General features: G+C 36.4%; 1 protein-coding gene across 2 annotated transcripts in view; it reads right to left on the reverse strand.

The window, feature by feature from the left end:
- Positions 1-9,064: 9,064 nt before the first annotated feature.
- The window catches only part of LOC143237146 (fringe glycosyltransferase-like), a 29,649-nt gene continuing 17,886 nt past the window's right edge, over positions 9,065-20,827 (reverse strand). For both annotated transcript variants that reach the window (XM_076476071.1, XM_076476072.1), the window contains exons 5-12: positions 20,144-20,291; positions 16,036-16,121; positions 14,374-14,444; positions 12,761-12,855; positions 10,838-10,920; positions 9,978-10,138; positions 9,438-9,541; positions 9,065-9,193 (exon numbers count right to left, since the gene is read on the reverse strand). In XM_076476071.1, the coding sequence (XP_076332186.1) occupies positions 10,084-10,138; positions 10,838-10,920; positions 12,761-12,855; positions 14,374-14,444; positions 16,036-16,121; positions 20,144-20,291 (538 nt within the window). In that variant the 3' untranslated portion in view covers positions 9,065-9,193; positions 9,438-9,541; positions 9,978-10,083. The remainder of the gene's footprint in view (positions 9,194-9,437; positions 9,542-9,977; positions 10,139-10,837; positions 10,921-12,760; positions 12,856-14,373; positions 14,445-16,035; positions 16,122-20,143; positions 20,292-20,827) is intronic.

Consider the following 20,827-nt stretch of genomic DNA (forward strand, 5'->3'; position numbering starts at 1 on the left):
AACCAACGCTGGACTGTATGTTCAGTAACATACATGGCCGAATGTCTGGTTGATATTCAGTGCAGTTTCAGTAGCTTTCCGTCCAAGTTTTAAGTCATAGAGAAAAATGAGACGAAAGCCCTTCTTGTCTATGCTGCCTTGATGGTTGCGAAACTCACTTTGAGTAGAGTTGAAACACCAGACATTTAAGACACTTTGTAAGCAACAAAGACTGCATTAACTCAACCAACTAACGATAAGTTACTCAATATTCAGCTTCTAAATGTCATCGTGAGAACCTGACATTTATTTTTGAACAGCCAATACAATATAATCACCCTTTGTGTTAGGACTATAAATAATGTAAAAAGAGAAAAGAAAATTAATTTATTCGTGACATACCTTGTCCACAGAAGGTGGCGCCATACCATCGTATATTTACTATAATAGTTGGAAATATTGCTGTGTTTAATGACGGTAGATGAATGCGAAATCCTCCGAGTCTACACCCAGAATCATCTAATCTGGCCTTGAATATATGTAGACTTCTGAGTTACCAGGAATATATGACAAATCGAGAAATAATATGTTGTCAATGCTCTAATCAAAGTAACGAACAAGTAATAAAGAAACACATTATCGACGGATATTACATTCTTAAATAACAGGTTAATATTGTGATCGTGGCGAAACTGAAATTGAGTATACAGATAACACTTTACGTATTTTAATAACATTTTAAACGCCACGATTTGGTTTATAGTAACTTTTAGTTGAGTGACTTCATTGCTAAAACGTAATTACCGGCTGGTAGTAACATGTAACTGACGCCTTTGAACAACTTGCTTGAACAAATTTTTTCAGATCGCATGTAGCATTACCCTAACAAATGTACACGTACCCGTCTTTGCCAGCCTAGTGTGGTATATATAAGAGATTTATCGCTATACGCTTATTTTAATACCTATGTGCGTTTCAACTTGATTCTGTAACCTGTTTTGTTGGATGTGTATTTAACGAGTTCTGTTTGTCCTCTAAAGTTGTAGAAGATTCACGAAAGCAAGGATCAACAATATTTGTTTCACGAAAACGTTAGCATGTTTTCGAACATTGTTGAAATTTCGAGAATATTGCGTGATTAGTATATAAACCCGACACACCGAGAGACAATTATTGTTGTTGTTTGTTAGCTATAATTAGTATACTATAGCCTCGGAAGCTATAATTGTAATTAACGCATGTTAATCGGAAAACTATAGAATCTGACCAGGAACTTCTATAGATTTTGAACATTTATACCATTTAACTTTAGTGAATTAACTTTGGACGTTAGCGTTTCTATGTTACATTAAGTACCTTCGTCGGTAAAAAGTCAGCTTATAAGCGGGCTCCAACCAAACCAGCTAGCTTAAGCGAGGTGTAACAATATCAACTCAGAATTACTTTGCTCGTTGTGGATCTGAACCGAACCGTTGGTAAAATATTCAGTTCTAGACCAGATAGAAGACTTAGTATTGTTTGTAAGTTTGTGAAACTTATATACAAGTCATTATTTGTGACAATCATTTGTAATACCCGTTATTATAAAATGCACATGAAATTATATTTGTATTAAAAGAGAAAATAGTGTGTATCATTCTTGTTGGCAAATATTATACATTTAATATATATCGATATTTAATTAACATCTAAATTCAAATTCGAATTTTCAGCTATTTGAAATCGTAATACGTAACGCACGTAACATAATAAATTGGGGGCTCGTCCAGGATAAAGTATAATACGTAGCATATATGTGGTAAACTGGAAAAATAAAATCTGCTACTAAACTTACGGATAGATTGGTTAGGTTTTTATACTAATTTAATTTGTCCACTGTATCACTAATATTATTAATTAAGTTATTAATTTCTACCTTTGCTACTATAATCTGAGGGTCGGTGGTTTGAATCCCCCTCGCACCAAACATGTTCACCATTTCAGCCATGGGGTCGTTATAATGTGACAGTCAATCCCACTATTCGTTGATAAAAGAATAGCTTAATAGTTGGCGGTGGGTGGTGATGATTAGCTGCCTTCCCTCTAGTCTTACACTGCTAAATTAGGGACGACTAGCGCATATAGTCCTCGAGTAGCTATGCGCGAAATTCAAAAGAAAGAAAGAAACAAACAAACCATAACTTACAGCCAATGGTAGGACCTTGTTTGTTTTCGTTTTTCTTTCATTGAACAGTAGTTATATTCCCATAACTGTCTCAAGGTAGTGAAGGGTTTTATAAATGTGACACATTGTTAGCTTGAACACCCGCATCTCGCTCTCCTAACTTATTCTTATTTTTTAGCTATTTTATCTTTCTTTTACTAACATGTAAGATTAGTGAACGGAGGTTAACACTGTAGACAGTGTATCCCCACCGTTATGCAGAGATGCCAACTATTTCAAATGACTGAGCGTAATGATTGTAAACAGAGCCCGTACGGTTATCGTACAACCACTGGATACAGTTTTGAGTCATCCATGTTTGTGGATCCATCTGTTGCTAAACTGTAAACACTGTTAGTAAGTATGCTCGAAATCATTTTGTCATCTTCACAACCCAACATTTGTACAATGTCTGTAGTTTTGGTTCAAGCACAGCCATATTTTTTCGCTATATCAGAATCTGGGAACATTTTTCTGAATAGACGTCCTGCACAATCGGCTACAGCTAGGGTAAATTATGAGCAATGACGAATTGCGTGAACATCACTTCTGCATTTATGGTTTCATGTTCTGAATTCTTACTCATAAATGTCGTTATCTGCATCGTTTTTGTCTTCGCCTCAGCCATTTGTTGATGAGAAGCCGATTTGTATGTCTGGAACAATCTTTTATCCCGCCATGCACCACAGAAAAATCGATGTGACGAACTGTACAAAACGCATGACTGTCACTGACTTTTGATGCAATGACCGGATATTTTGCACTACACTCTTTCCTGAAATTTTGCTTCACAGTTTTAGTCCTTTTAGATTTGCCAGAAACAATACAATCTGGTGAACGAGGCCTCAATATATTCATCTGATCGCATTGGTGTTTTTATGCCGCTTAGAAAACAAGAAATACCCATCTACGCGAGCGCTGATTGGCTGACAAGCACTGATGACGTAACTATGGATTTCCCCACGTACCCAGTATGGAGAAGCACCGCACTCAAACTATTGGTAGACGTCGGAGATACAAATATTTTTTTTATTATTTCAAGCACAAACATGATTATCGCAAGTAGCCATTTGGACTATGTCTTTTATTTATTATCGAAATTTATTTGTATCTCACTAGAAATTTTCTTTTCACCCCTTTCAAGCCCTGGGGGAACAATTTATCACTTTATTGTATAGGCCTATATAATATGTAATAATTTGGGAGTTGCAACAAGTCGTAATATTTGTCTGTATGAGCGAAAAGTCGTAATGTATACACCAAAATAGTAATGATTACGCTCAAATCGTAATGGTTGGCATCTCTGGTTATGTGGCTTCTACTTTCGTAGTCACATCTAAAACCCAGGGCACATCTTATATCACACATCGTATCCTATGCAGGAGCGTAGATCCTGGGGGGATGGGTGGGATACATCCCTCTTCATTTTAAGTGGGGGGGTATGGTGCATACAATCATCCCCCCTACAGTTTGGTCTGTTGAATTGTTTTATTGCATCACAGGCCTACAAATTGTGTGTTTGTTCTTGTTATTCTCGTGTTCTTACCAATCGAATAACATAATTAGGCCTAGATGTAGGCTTTTTCAGTAGACGAAATGTACATCTTTAATATAGGCGTGCTTCAAAGCTTTTCGATCTAAGCGATAGTTCGTAAGTATGTCAGTAGGCCGAAGTATTCATGCAAGTATCGTGGCAACAAGATTACTCTGTGACTGCATGTTTAGAGCTTTCAGGTTCACGTAATCAGAGATTACCAATTTGCAAATTGAACAGTCCACATAAGTTGTTGCAAAAATCATCTCCCCCATCGGGTGTAAAAAAATATACGCGTCTGATCCTATGCCATGGTTATATTTTTAATACATGTATACACAACGTTTTTTCTTGCAGCTGTGAAATGTGTATTTCCTACCCACGGCAACACCTTTAAAGCTCCAAACTTGGGATGCAGATATAACTTTGTACGGGGAGGTAACAGGGTGGTCACTCGGCTACAAATTGAGACCAAAGTGACTAATATAGCAATTTTTTTGCAAACAACACGACCAGTTGTTCTCAAATCGTAAAAAAAGGCCATATGTGTGATCAAAAGCTATTATTTACGTTTCTTCTCGTGTGTGGACTTCTCATAATCATTCTGTACTTAATCAATTTCATGTACTAATAAGATTTAAAAACTTTGTTTGTACCCTTCATCCTGACATCTGGACAAGGTAATGCTGTGTACAAAAACATTTTACAGTAGCTTAATAAATTAGCACTCGAGCAACGTCTGGTTCTTTGCTATTGTGTGTATAAAATGCAACTTACATCAACTTAAAAGGCTTTAATCTGTATACCAATCTTTGGGTCGTAGGTTCGAATCCCGTTGTCGAACATTTAGGTTCATTCAGCCATAGAGACTTTATATAGTGATGGCCAATTTCCACTTCTCGTTTGTAGAAGACTAGCCCAAGAGTTGGCGGCTGGTGTTGACTAGTTGCTTTCCCTTTAGTGTGTCGCTTTTAAATTATGAACGGTTGGCGCAGATAGCATTCGAGTGGCTTTGCGTGAAATTCAACAACAACAGAAGCAAACGATAAAGTAACGTCTCTATATAAACTAAAATATAGTTGCTCAACTTACTGGCTCTATATTTGGTATATAAACAAACACAACTAGCAGGACTTTGGGCTTGTGTGCTAAGCTATGAAATGCAACTCATATATTTGCGTTTAAAAAGCAAATCAATTGATTTTTTTAACGAGAAAATTTCGTTGACAGCGTATTAAATATTATCAGAAGCTTTCAGTACACAAATGATATTATATAAATATTGCTTATAGGTCAAAAACGTATACGTGTGTTTTATGAATAAGTGTCAGTGAGAATATGAATGCATTTCGAACGTTTTTGTCGGGTTCTCTCTAACTGTATTTATTTACATAAGACATCACGTTAAGCTCTTTTATGTCTTCTAAACAGGTGTATATATTACGTAACGTAAAGAAAGAACACAGACTGTTGCGTATTACTAAAGGTATAAAAGTTCCTTTAGTTTTGTTAATATATATTTATATTATTGCACTGTATAATATATCACCATAAATAATTCTATACCATCTAAAGTACACCCTAAGATTTAGCGAAATTTAATACAGGGCTCTATTAAAGTTACGCGGAAAATATATATATATAGTCATTCACGCCTCTAATTATCTGTGTACAGACTTTTAACTGTTGTTATAACCGTGATAATTCGGGTTCTGCACACAGATAAATCACAGCCACATTAGACAGAAAGTTAGTTCCTGGCCCGACACTCGACTCGTTATCCGAGGGTCGTGGGTTCGAATCCCGTCACACCAAACATGCTCGCCTTTTCAGCTGTGGGTGTGTTATAATGTGACGGTCAATCCCACTCTCATGTTTCAATGATTTGTTTCTTTGTTTTTCGAATTTCGCACAAAGCTACTCGAGGGCTATCTGTGCTAGCCGTCCCTAATTTAGCAGTGTAAGACGAGAGGAAAGGCGGCTAGTCATCACCACCCACCGCCAACTCTTCTACCAACGAATAATGGGATTGACCGTCACATTAGAACGTCCCCACGGCTTAAAGGGCGAGCATGTTTGGCGCGAAGGGGATGCGAACCCGCGACCCTCGAATTACGAGTCGCACGCCTTAACACGCTTGGCCATGCCGGCTACATATATATATATATACACGTAAATAAAGGATACGAATAGTTTAAAACCTTCATTACGAGCATCGCTTTCAGTCGGGAAAAAATCCACACCTTTCTTAAACAGCAAACATCAATTTCACGTGCTGTCAGTTTCCTAGCTCTTTCTTTCATTCCGAGTATCTGCTCAGGAAACACTTGTTTCAGTAGTTGTTCTTAACGGAGAATTATTTCTGATAACGTTAGCCCAGAAACGACATTTCCACACAGACTTTCATATGTTCAAGACATATAAATGTATCGCAACGCCACCTCTGAAATAATCTCATCAAGGTGGACATTCCGTTGAGAATTAGTCTTGAGAGACGTAATACTCTAGGCTAGGGGGCGCTCGACTCATAATCCGAGGATTACGGGATCGAATCCCTGTCACACTAAACATGCTCGCCCTTTCAGCCGTGGGAACGTTATAATGTGATGGTCAATCCCACTATTCGTTGGTGAAAGAATAGCCCAAGACTTGGCGGTGGATGGTAATGACTTACCGTCTTTTCTCTAGTCTTATACTGCTAATTTAGGGACTGTAAGTGAAAATATCTCTCGTGTTGGTTTAAGCGATATTCAGAACAAACCAAACACAAAATTAAACATTCTATGATACTGGAAAATTCATGTGCCATAAAAAAAACAACAACTGTAATACAATATAAATCTTTTCAACGTTTTTGTCTATATATGTAATATTATACGGTTTCTGTTCATGGAAACAAATATGAACAAAATAAGAGCTTATTTTAAATTAATTCTGAGGGGAGCGTGTGTTTTCTTATAGAAAAGCCACAGCAAGCTATCTGCTGAATCCACCGAGGGGAACTGACCCCCTGATTTTAGCGTTATAAATCCGTAGACTTACTGCTGTTCTAGTAAGAAACTCCTGACTGGAAGTTAATAGAAGAAATTCATCTTTAATGAAACCGTCTGGAGAAATGAAAGCAAGAATCTGATATTTATTAAGATTTTAAATGTATATTGTTGGTTTACTGCAAAAAAAAACAACGTAATAACTTAGTTCTACAACTTTTTAAGATTTTCGTAATTTTCTTTTCTCCCTCAGTATAAATGGCAGCACGTGAGATGGGCACTAGTTGTACATAGTCATTTATCAGTCATTATACACGTAATCTTTCACATTGTGAATGTAATACTTGTTAATATGGCTTGGAATGTCCAAAACTGCACAATGGACTGTCAGTGCTGTGTTTACCGCAGGAAGTGGACCTCAAGTTTTATGCCTCAGTCTTACCACTAAGCCATCGAAGCGGCATATGGCAAAGAGATAGCTTAGTATCATATATTTTACTGTACAAAGTGAGTAAAAGAAGATTGAAGCATCGCAGTAAACTGTTACTATCTTACCTGCGAGCCATCTTGACGGCACATCTGTCCGTATGAGGGTTTATAACACTAAAATTCAAGTTTCGATTAACTTCCATGAAAACTCAACTTTAGACAGTTTTTGACTACAATTTCGTGAAATGAACAGAAGATAATTTCGTATCTCAAATGCGTTTGAGGTGATCCACTGAAAACGGAAAGATATGTTTTAAGGTGAAAATAAGTAAAAATTCTCTCTCTCTTTCGGTGTAAAATAAGTGCCACCTAGTTACTCGATAGTTTAAGACACACTTAATCGGATGCGTTATTCTCCAGTGGGTCAACGGAAAGTTCACAGAGTTACGATGGTAAAATCTGGAGTTCGATTCCCGTGGTGAACAGAGTCAAAAAGGCCTTCAGTAAGACTATGTGCCAAACCAAAAACACACGAAACCTGGTGTGTTGTCTGTTCTATTAAATGTCTGAAAACAAAATAAATCTTTTTTTACGAACTAATAAAACTAAGAAAGTATCAAACACCAAACATATTTTTTGTGACAAATATGTAGTTAATCCGGAAGAGCAGCTATATAACTAGATGGAGGTGCTACAAGTTCAACATATATTCGTTTAAATGAAATATGTCGTTTTTATTCAGTTTCGGAGCAAAGTCACGTTGGACCATCTAGTGTTTCCAAAGCGGGGAATCGAACCCCGGACTCTATAATTGTAAGCTAGTAAACTTACCGCTGTCTCATGGGGTTATTTTAGTCATACATATTCTGGTCTGTTGATTAGTCCTACGAATAGATAGACAACCAATATATGATTTTAAATATATGTATAGCATGTTTTGCTTTCCATTTTCCTTAGATAGTGGTTTAACTGTTTATATTTCGAATGAAAATGTGAAGTATTTTCTATTAATTCAAATTTAAAATTTCATGGTTTAGCTACTCTTATCTTTACAATTATAATCGATACGTTCACACTATAATTATGGAACACTTGTTTAGGTATTAATTATATTCATTTACATTTGGGCTTATATATGGTTGCCTCTATTCTTAGTCTTTCAAATCTTGTAACTTGGTTCTACTTTTCGTGTCACGTCAAAGGGCTATTCAAAACTAAATAATAAACCTCATTTGTTTCAGTTTTCTTGTAATTACTAACCATGAATTATGTTTAAAAATAACACTATGTAACACAAATTTTGTTCCTGGATATTATGTGTTATTTCTTCATTGCTTATGTTGTAAAAGTACAGAAAATGTTCATTATTTCCTTCAAACTTTGCTTTTGTGACCTGGATAATGAAATTTAGAAATTAACCTATTTTCCATGTAAAAACAGGCAAATTTGTACATTTTCATTTACATAAGGTCTGAATAAAACAACATATGAATCACGAGTTACATGTATTTATACTAAAGTTATACGAAAATATTTATAAGTGAGTAGTTTTTCGAGATTTGCGACTGTAATGTAAATCACTTTCACGTATAAGCCCCCAAATACAGTCTCCCATCATGTTTTCGTTATACGCTCACAGGTCACAAAAGCAAAGTTTAAAAAGAAAAATAGGTCTTTTCCAGTTACTTTAGGCATAAGCAATTGAGAAATAACACTTTCTGCCTACGAACAAGAAAAATTATGACGTTTTATATATATATATATACAGTGAACATATAAATATATACAGTGAACATATATATATATATAGTGAACATATATATATATATACAGTGAAAATATATATATATATAATTAAACTAATTATGTTCATCCAACTAACATACAGTGTATAAGTACAGTTTCATAACAATAAGAGATACACTACGCTGGATTGTATTTATTTATTCTTATGTCAAAAGGTACATCATCAAAGAACGATAGCACATTCATAACCATATTGTTGTCATCCAACAGCTTTCCTCGCGGAAAGGCATTTGTTATTTAGGCTGCCTGAACCTGCAGTTGATTAAAAATGGATATAGGTAAGTACATCAAATAAACAAACATTTAAAAATGAAATCACACTTAATATTTGTATTTCGTAAAAATAAAAATCACAACCAACATCCCGAGTAATAATTTCGTTTGTATTAAAACGCGTTTCTTAAAAACTGTTATTCAGTTTAGATGTTTATTCACGTGTTTCCCGCTAAATGTCTACAGGTATATTCTTAAAGCCAAATTAAAAAAAAAAAAATACCTTATGAAACCCAGTAATCTCATTGGCTGTCAGAACAAAGATTTAGCGGTCTTGCTTTTGGTCTCTGCGAATAGCATTTCTCTTCATCCTTTGATTCACGACACCTGGAGGTGACAAGAAACATTAAGATAAAAATCAGTACAAGTTTTACTTTTAAGTAACGCTTTCTATATCCTTTAATATTTAGCGAACAGGATGTAGCAAAAAAATTCATGTTAAACGAAAATCCATGTTTAGATCATTTCTATTTTGTGATTTAGGATATCGAAATAACGCTGTGAGACTAGATTATAAAAAATGCAAAATGAAAATTAACATAAAACAAATTGAAACTAAATTCAAGAAAAATGAGGACCATTTTCTTAAAAATGTGAAAACCTAGTGCACGTTTAAAATAGGAATAAATCATGTACTAAACAGTTGGAAGGACATATTTAAAGGATCTCGGAGGATAAACTGAAAACGCATGATAAAATACGAACTTTCAATAGCATAACTTCTAAAATACTTCATTATTTCTGTACTTATCGTATCACTTACTTTCACTATCCACTGTGCTGAATCAACTAGCGCCACCTGCCGTTGAAGTGCCCTCTATTCCGTTTAAGTGAAACTATTCTAATGACCTGAATCAGATGGCTTCGGTTCAGGAGGGGCAAAAGTCAAAATTTGGGAATAAATGGCAGTGCAACGACATGAACCTAAAACAAATTGTATCAGAAGTTTAACGTAAATAAATTTAAACATTTCATCTGTTAACCAGTGTCTGATCTTTTCAAAGATGTTTTAAATTGAGCACAGACTCCACTATTAATTTCTTATATTCTCAGCGTTTTTACTGACCAGTTTATTGGTACATCTCTCCCGTATAATTCTATAATTTATTACATATGTGATAATTGGTTCAAAGATACATAGAAAAGAATGTTTTTAAATCTGAAGAAAACAAAACATGAAAATTATTTAACTTAACTGCGGATTCACCTTAAGATAATCGTAAATTGAAATAAAAACTTCAATGATTAAAAGTTAACAATCGAGATTAACAATGCAGGTTAATGACTTGTAATTGCTTTTTGTACAAGTATCAGTCAGGGGGCAGCACTGCCTATGTAGGGATGGATGGATGGCTAGGATTACTCATCGAAATGATGTTTTAAATATCTCCTCAATAGGCCATCAGAACTTTACAATTTCTATGTAACATTTGCATTATCACTACATAAATACAAATGCCATCCCTACTAACTTTTGCACATTGTTTTTAAAGGATGGATATTAGCCATCCACACATGTACTTCTCTTTTACAAAAGTTTTTTGTATACTTATTTAAACTACATGTTACTAAAATACACGTGAACAGTAACGTACAAGAAGACAAAACTAACTTCTTTCTTACCTTGTTGGATCTGTCTTTGAGTCAAATCCTTCGATAGATAAGACGTTCAGCTCATTTCCGAATTTAGAATAACTGAATGTAATCTGGTGATAAAAACAGATCTAATTAGATGTAAAACGTAAAAAAAATCAGTGTATTTTACGAGATGAAATGTACTCTTGGCATAAAGATAACAAATAAACCTCAATATTTTAAAAATTGAGAAGCTGAAATATTCTACCACACGTCTATATTTCTGTTTGAAAATTTGTGATTGCTATATTTCAAAAATGGCAGTTTGTTCATGTGTTAAAACCTGCATGCATTATTGTAGTAGTTAAAAAATAATTTCTCTCTTCAAAGTACACTGGGATTCATTATCACGTACTAAATGTATAACAAATGAAAAATTCCTCGATTTTATTACCGTTACATCTAATGTTTTTGTTTTCTTTTATAAACAAGGTATTTAATATAGCTTACTACAAGGCTCCTCGTAGGGTTACCTACTTTACCCTAATTAGTCCTTGAAACATCTCGCGCACAAAATTTCGTGGAATATTTGAGGGTTCATCAGGATAAGTTAAGCAAAACACACCATGTGTAAGATGTACCAACACTTTTTGTAACGTAGTTTTAGGTATATTTCGGAATTTTCAACTTCAGCGGCACATTATTACACACGTGAGCTAAACGAATACGTCAGAGGCCTTAAAGTCCAGCTATTCCTAATTTAGAAATGCCGACCAGATGGAGGGAAGACGATGAGCAACTGATCTTGGTCTTTATACCGGGATTGACTGTCTAACTTGGAAACCCTCCTATAGGTGAAAGTGTGAAACGCGAGGCATGCCACGGTTCAAATCCTGGACATTCTGACTAGATAAAACCCATGAGTGCAGAGCAAAATCCAACACTGATCCAACTCAGTTTACATAACGTCAATAAATTATACAAGGCACAATATCTCTTTTTAGGCATCCAATATTTTCTGTTTTCTTATAGCAAAGCCACATTAGGCTATCTGCTGAGTCCGCTGACCAGTATTTTGTAAAAGAAACTGGTTTTGCCGTAAGTTACGGTTCTATTTAAAAGAGAACAGGCACTGGGGCTCCTTACTCACAGATACAAAATACAACTGAAACGTTCAAACAAACGTAACGTGAACACTTGTGTATTCATAAACGATATCACACGAAGTGATATTACATACAAACACAAGACTCTGATCAATACAAACATCAAGTTGTCGTGATATATTTTCTCTGACTTAGCTCTGATCTGGTCAAACCGTTTCATGCTCAGAACGGTCAAAACAAAAATAAACTGTTCATTATACCTCTTGATAAAGGTGATTGAAAACTTTTAAAGATCGCTTTTAGGTTAAATGTGGATATTCTTCGTATCTCAATCTCCATGGATAATAATTGTTGATAAAAAACAACAATAGGAAAACCAATGGCACATCTAAACAGTCTCTTTTCAGCTAGCCCAACATGGCGAGGTGGCTAGGGTGCTCGACTCGCAATATTAGGGCCGTTGGTTCAAATCCCCGTTCCACCAAACGAGTTCGCCCTTTCAGCCGTCGGGGGCGTTATAAAGTTACGATCAATCACATTATTCGTTGGCAAAAGAGTAGCCCAAGAATTGACGGTGAATGGTGATGACTAGTTGCCTTCCCTCTAGTCTTACACTGCTAAATTTGGGACGGTTAACGTAGATGCCCTTATGTATCATTACGCAAAATTCATAAACAAACTTTTCAGCTGCTTGGTATGAAAACAATGTCTTTTCTCAAAGACATACTAACTTATTATTTTGTTTTTTTTTTTTTTTTACTGTGTTTTGATTACTAGAGTTTTCTGGAATCTTCCATTCATACAACTGATTACAACTGTTAGATGAACCAACATGAAAGTTGTACGGAAAGTGGGCCAAACTCACCTGTTCACTGAGACTGTTAGGTTTAATGAACTTCATCGGCTCCAGATGAGAATGAAAATGTTCTACGACTGTCAGTCTCTTCCTTAAAACAAATTCTGGAAGAAAGGAAACATGGACTAAAACTTCACTAGGATCGTAACATCTTACAAAGAGGGACCGATTAAAAATTACTAACTGTAAAATGTAATTATTTACTGCAATTATATCTGAGCTTTAACATAAGATAAACTTAGTGGACATGCGTTCTTGATAACTTGAAGCATAATAAAATACGTTTCTTAAAATAGTTACGGAGCACGTCTTCCCTTTGTCTTTTATATCTTACCGCATCCAGTAAATGTATAAGTCATTCGTTCTGTGGATTTATAATGTAGAAACTGATGAAATAGCCACGAAAGGACATCGAAATGTCACTCCCAAAACTCTTTCCAAACATTCGTGCATTATAAATCTGTCATTTTATCAGCTGTTCAAAGAACATTGAATATCGTGTAATGGATTTATAATGAGCAACCGGGAATTGTTTTGTTTTGTGAAAAACAAGTTATAAGATGTCTCTCAAGTTGTAAGTCTTTTAAAGTTTGGTTAACTAATTTTAATTAGGGAAGTTGATCTTTACATGTAAATACACACATATATATACATACTGTTAACTATAAACGTATTAGGCCAAGTGGTTAAGGCACTCGACTCTGAGTCTGAAGGTCGCGAGTTCGAATCCCCGTCACACCAAACATGCTCTCTCTTTCAGCCGTGGGGGCGTTATAATGTGACGGTAAAAGAGTAGCGCCAAGAGTTGGCGGTGGGTGTTGATGACTAGCTGCCCTCCCTCTAGTCTTACACTGCTAGGTTAGAGACGATTAGCGCAGATAGCCCTCGAGTTGCTTTCGTAGAAATTCAAAACAAACCAAACTAATCAACGTATTACGTTGTTTCGTGTGTGTGTGGTTTACTCTGGTTGAACAGGTAGAACTATTTATTAACGATAAGGATCTCGTCTTCTGGAGATAACAGATACCAGACGGAAGAATAGAGGATACATAGGTTGGTTTATAAATGTGTTGAATAAAGTAAAACATTCAGGAAATGTTCAGCGTATTGAAGAAGTAAACTGTATCATCCAATATCTCGTTTCATCCATCCTGTTACAAGTTGGAGCTTTTATTCGATTGTCTCTAACGCTGGTGTTCTGCAGCAAGGAGAACAATAAGGCGAAACCGTTAGGCCTAGCCTTTGCAGTACGTACAAGTTTCAGTTTGTTAACGATAAGGCGAAACGGTTAGGCCTAGCCTTTGCAGTACGTACAAGTTTCAGTTTGTTAACCATAAGGCGAAACGGTTAGGCCTAGCCTTTGCAGTACGTACAAGTTTCAGTTTGTTAACGATAAGGCGAAACGGTTAGGCCTAGCTTTTGAAGTACATACAAGTTTCAGTTTCTTAACAATAAGGCGAAACGGTTAGGCCTAGCCTTTGCACTACGTACAAGTTTCGCTTTATTAGAGAACAATGAGGCAAAACGGTTAAGACCGGCCTTTGCAGTGCTTCCAAGTTTCAGTTTGTTAGTTACAATAAAAAATAAAACACATCAAGTCACAACAACAACAAAAAACTTACCGATAATGTAGCCTATTGTGACGTCATCTGGAAGTCTAATTTTCTCGCAAACGCTCATGAATTTTCCTCCGCTGTAAAAAAAGAAAAAGATGTAAGAATCGTTCTAAGTTTTAACGAAATAATACAAACTGAAACAAACAGAAAATAACTATCATTATTGCTAATCGCTATTTCCAATAAAGTTAAATTACAAAATCAATATGATCGGGATAACTAACCAGTAAACCAGAAATGGCGAAGCCGTCATAGAGCCCGAAATTTAGGAAAATTTAACTCTCCAATTTCAGCGCAACTGAGCAAGTGATACGATATTTTTTTTGGCGCGTGCATTACCATATATGGTAAAAAAAGTTGCCGTGTTTTATCACAATACATTATTTTGTTTTGGGCCGAGTATACTATGTAATATTTTTTGTTATTCGCATCCGTTCTCTAGTTATGGAAATGACCCAAGTGACACAAACACTGAAGTAAGGACCCCATTATCATTCCCAAAATGAAAAGACTCAACAATGAATTTCTCCGATCAAACGCTTTTGTATTTTGTTTTTTGAATTTCGCGCAGAGCTACACGAGGGCAATCTACGCTAGCCGTCCCTAATTTAGCAGTGTAAGACTAGAGGGAAGGCAGCTAGTCATTCATCACCCACCTCTAACTCTTGGGCTACTCTTTTACCAACGAATAGTGGGATTGACCGTTACATTATAACGCCCCCACGGGAGAAAGGGCGAGCATGTTTGCTGGTTTGGTTTGTTCTAAATGTCGCGCAAAGCTACTCGAGGGTTATTTGCTCTAGCCATCCCTAATTTAGCAGTGTAAGACTAGAGGGAAGGCAGCTAGTCATTACCACTCACCGCTAACTCTTGGGCGACTCTTTTATAAATGAATAGTGGGATTGGCTGTCATTTTAACTCCCCACTGAAAGGGGTAGCGTGTTTAGTATGACGGGGATTCGAACCCGCGATCCTCGGATTACGAGTTGAGTGTCTTAATCACCTGGCCATGCTGGGCCTAACAAACATTGGAATTCAGAATGATCAGCCAATAGAAGAAGTTTGTGATTTGTTTGCTGTTTTCCCCCGGACTAATCTGACTCGTATCCTTCTTATTCCAGTTCATTTGGAAGCAACTAGATTTTTTTAAAGAGGCCTGGCGTGACCTGGTGGTTAAGGCACTCGACTCGTAATTCGAGGGTCGCGGGTTCGAATTCCAGTTACATCAAAGATGCTCACACTTTCAGCCGTGGGTGCGTTATAATGTTACGGTCAATCCCATTATTTGTTGGCAAAAGAGTAGCCCAAGAGTTGGCGGTGGGTGGTGACGACTAGCTGCTTTCCCTCTAGTTTTACACTGCTAAATTACGGACAGCTAGCGCAGCCCTCGTGTAGTTTGCGCGGAATTCAAAAGAAGAATTTTTTTGAAGCCGCTGTCACGCGTTTAACACCTGCCATTTTTTCTGCACAACTGGATTTGAGAACCTGGTTTACGATGTATAAGGAGGCAAGCCTTATTAGTATATTTCTTCCTTGTCTACTGGACGTTCTCTTAAATATACATTCTTAAAAATCAACAAACTATTCAACGTTCGACTACAGGAAAAAAAAAAAAACCAGAAAAACGTAAAAGAAAGAAAGAGACAAATCAAAGGGGAACTTGTTTACCTTGCAAATGGCATCATTTTTAATGCAAGACCTTTACTTATACAAAATCCAGCGCCACCTGTGGCAAACCAAAATGAGATTTTTTGCTGAAAAAAGAGAAAGAAATTAATATGAGAACAATTTACGTTTTTATATGTTAAATGTAAAAACAAAATTCAATGGGTTATAACATGTTTTATGTATAATAATACAATCAGACGTGAAAACTTTTAAAGCCAACAACAGAAAATTACAAGTTTAATAGTTTTATAAGTTTATACTTTAAGTTTTAACATTACGGTGGTAATCGCTGTACACGTAAAATTTGGTCATTAAAATTAGGCTTAATATAATGTAAATCCTGTTTATGTTATTATCGTTAAGTGATAACTCGTTCATGGACTTAAATCATTATCAAATTCAAGCTTAACTTGCTACATGTCATATATATTTTTACATCTTCAACAGTTAAAAGGGTGAACAGTCGTTTGTAGATTTTAGGACCTAAGCTCTTAACCACCAATAGCACGAATAAATTAATTTTTTCTTTTATAAAGGAATCAAAGATATGTAAGTAATTAGGTTCCTAGAAACTGATAAATATTCAAACATAATATAGCTGTTGGACTAGTGGACTGCGTTAATGCCTTTAAAATCGTTAAAGAATCTAAACAAAACTTAGCTAACTGTTGGACAAAAGGACTACGTTAACGTCTTGTTAACCAAGATATACCAACATCTACATCACAATATTTCAACCTGTTGGTAGGTGTTACTAGCTATGCGTTGGAAACGTTATATTAATTTAATGAACTACCACGTCTATAAATTGTTGTCCATTCAGATTTTGATGACCCCTCCTGTTAAGTTCAAATAGTTAGCTAATAAGCTAGTTGGAACGACAGTCTATTTTTTGAGGTTTCTACTAGCCATCGAAACCAATCAGAACCGGTACTCGTTGTTGACTCTGCAATAACAAGCTAAGAAGAAAAATATATTCAAGACGGTGCAAAGGATGTCAGCGACATCAATATCCTTCACAGGTATCCATGTACGTGAGAGGAATGTACAATAAGACATAGAAATGGAATGTGTACAAGGAGACGGTAATTACCGTCTGAGGTAGAGAGATGGAAAGATTAATGAGATAAACACACGTCACTTCCGTTTATGGCAGATGGAACTAAAGAGCCCGGGGAAAATTGTGACCTCGCTGAAACTGTTGTGTTTTGGAAACTCAAAAAAGCAAACTTTTTTCTTTTTTTTTCCCACTGATGTAAATTCTAATTTCACCATGCAGTATCGAATCAGGGTTTGTAATTAAACACAAGCTATACAATGGGCTTCCTATGCTCTGTCCACCACGGGTATCGAAATCCGGTTTCTAGGGTTGGAAGTCCGCAGACTCCAGCTATTCAGGGGCTCAACGGAAAATCTAGAGTAGGAATTCTCAAACTGTGATACACGTACAACTGGTAGTAGGTGGAGCTGATGTTGGTGTTGCACGACACAATTGACATTAAAAAATCCTAAAACGTGTAATAAGCTCTATGTGAGCTTTTCACGCGCATACACATACTATTCTCCTCACTTTTAGATCCGCCCTCTACTTGCACAGACTTGCCAGAATTTTCTTCCCTTAAAATTGAAAAAATGGAACCAAATATTCTTCAGTTGTACCAGACAAAATAAATAAAATTAGCATCCTTCGCATAAATGTTGAAAATAGAAATTTTTGTTACAAAGTTTTATCGTAAAAAACGTCAAAACTGAGATTGTAGTTAAAAAAATTAAGCAAACAGTGGCACGCGAGCCTGAAATTTTTCAGAACCACTGGTCTAAAGAGCTAATAACGCTACAATTCTGGTTTCGATACCCGCAGTAGGAGTATCACAGACATGTCATTGTGTAGTTCTGTGCTTGACGATAAAGACAACAAGAACTTCTTTATACTGACAGAGATAACGTATAACTCGGTATATTTATAAGTTTTATTTAACATTCAACAATTCTGTACGACAATCTGTGCTGCAACTTATAACACATTCCGCTAATAACATACGGCCCCGAGTGGCTTACAATGCTAAAAACCGGGTTTCGATACCCGTGGTGGGCAGAACACAGATAGTCCATTGTGTAGCTTTGTGCTTAATTCAAAACAACAATAACAAAATATTTTAGGTTAAGATACGAATGTTAGAATTTGTTCTTAAGTACAAAGATATACAATCGCTACCCGTGCTCTGCCCACAGCAGGTATCGAAATCTGACATTCAGCGTTATAAACCCCCAAACTTACTGTTGAACCAGTGGGGAAGGAAGAATTGACAATATACAGAAGGTGGCCTAGCGCGTTAAGGCGTGCGCTTCGTAATCTGAGGGTCGCGGGTTCGCGCCCGAGTCGCGTCAAACATGCTCGCCCTCCCAGCCGTGGGGGCGTTATAATGTTACGGTCAATCCCACTATTCGTTGGTAAAAGAGTAGCCCAAAAAAAGAGTGTAAGACTAGCTGCCTTCCCTCTAGTCTTACACTGCTAAATTAGGGATGACTAGCACAGATAGCTACTCGATGGGTATCTGCGCTAGCCGTCCCTAATTTAGCAGTGTAAGACTAGAGGGAAGGCAGCTAGTCATCACCACCCACCGCCAACTCTTGGGCTACTCTTTTACCAACGAATAGTAGGATTGACCATCACATTATAACGTCCAACGGCTGAAAGGGCAAGCATGTTTGGTGCGACGGGGATTCGAACCCGCGACCCTAAGGTTACGAGTCGAACGCCTTAACCCACATGGCCATGCCGGGCCACAAAAAAAAAAATAAGACAAGATTTGATAGTAGAGACGAAAAAAGGTTTCATTCGGGTTCCGTTAGTTTCTCCTGGATATTCAAAAATTCACATTTAAATTTGACTGTCTATTTTAAATTTCGCTCTAAGCTACACTAAGACTATTTCCACTAGTCACTCTTAATTTTGAAGTGACAGACCAAATGTAAAGCAGTTAATCAACATCCCTCACCGCCAAATTTTGGGACAATCTTTTCAGATCGAATAGTTGGATTTGACGTTCACTCTTATAACCCGAAACCCCAAATGTTTCTTTTTTGGTAACGTGATCATTTGTATTCAAATCCACAGTCCAGCACACTAACCACAGGACCGTTCGTTTTAGCATAAGCCCACTTTCTCTTCACATCAGAAAGAAGGTCATGCCTCTAGTACATGTCCTATCTTTCGTGGAACAGCCAGTGTGCGTATATAAACGTGTGTCAGTAATTCATAAAGTATTTTAATGGAAAATTTCCTTTCATTTGTTTTTTAACCAAGCCGCTACATACAGTGTCCAAGATTGTTCTCCTTCCTGTGTATAAAGCCGCGGTCTGACTATTAATTTCGTTGTAAATTCCTCGTAACAGCGTTAGTCCAAGGAAGTTACCAATTACTGTTAATAAATGGCTTATTAAACATAAAGAGGCTTAGAAGTGGCCATTATTTTTTCTCTCTTCGTTTTATATGCTTTAAGCAAACGGTACTCTTATATAATACATATTCTTGTAGTTTCTAACGTGTATTTTAGTATTAGCCGTGGAATGACAGCTTAAAGAATCGCTCCAAGTTTGTTTGTTTTATCAAGTACAAACTTTTAGCTCATAGCTCCATTCACTGACCGAGTTGAGTTCTGATTACAGCCGCGAATATTGAGGATTTCCTATTGTTATTTTACCTAATTATGGACGTATTTAGCAAGTAGAATTATGCTGCAAATAATTCAAACATATCGAAAACAACGCCACCTGTAAAATTTGATGGGAAAGGTATTGATTATAAAATTCAAGAATGTCTTTAAACTCAGAAATTTTTTGATTAATCTATAATTTATGAGGTGGCTATTTCGCACAACATTCATTTTTTAGTACATCTTGGAACTGACAAATGATAAATTCTACGCAAGAAATCACTTAATATTCACTCGCTAATTAACAATCAAACAATCGTTACAGTAAAGCGTAACACTGTTTTAACTTAATAGATTTTAGACCTTTGTTCTATCAGGCAACGAATTCGTCATTTTATCTTCTCCGTTTACACCCACTGACACAAGATAAATTCGAGTACCCCACACAATACCTGAGTGTTCTCACGGTTTAGAATCTCGAGCGGTGCTCTAATACTGGGCTTTCCCAAATACCAATCTTCCTGAGGATTATATAGCTGCAGAAGTTTCACCAATCTAGGAACGTTGACGTAGTTGTCGTCATCAAAGTGACAGAACCACCTGAAATGATTTGTTAAATGTATTGTTACTATTATTGTTACTTTGAATTTCGCGCAAAGCTACTCAAGGGCTATTTGCGCTAGCCGTCCCTAATTTAGCTGTGTAAGACTAGAGGGAAGGCAACTAGTCATCACCACCCACCGCCAACTCTTGGGCCACTCTTTTACTAACGAATAGTGAGATTGACCATAACATTATAACGCCTCCACGGCTGAAAAGGCGAGCATGTTTGGTGCGACCAGGTTTCGAACCCTTGTTAAATGTAACTGTATACAAGTTTTTCTGGCACTTTCGTTTTAAAAGCGTCTTTGACCAAGTGGTTGGTAAGATAGACTATCTTATCCATTCAAGTTCTAGTCTTTTCTTTCTTTGTTATTTATCAGTGAGATAATTTAATTGTTATTTAGAGAAAAATTTTATTCATTCGGAGAAATTAAGGTGCTGGAATGGCGTAAATTCGCTAAGATAAAAAAAACACACACACAAAAACCCAACAAAACACAAACAAACAAAATTCCTTTTCACATTTTGCTTTT

Source organism: Tachypleus tridentatus, chromosome 13 (genome assembly GCF_004210375.1).
Source record: "Tachypleus tridentatus isolate NWPU-2018 chromosome 13, ASM421037v1, whole genome shotgun sequence".
In the NCBI taxonomy this organism is placed as follows: domain Eukaryota; kingdom Metazoa; phylum Arthropoda; class Merostomata; order Xiphosura; family Limulidae; genus Tachypleus; species Tachypleus tridentatus.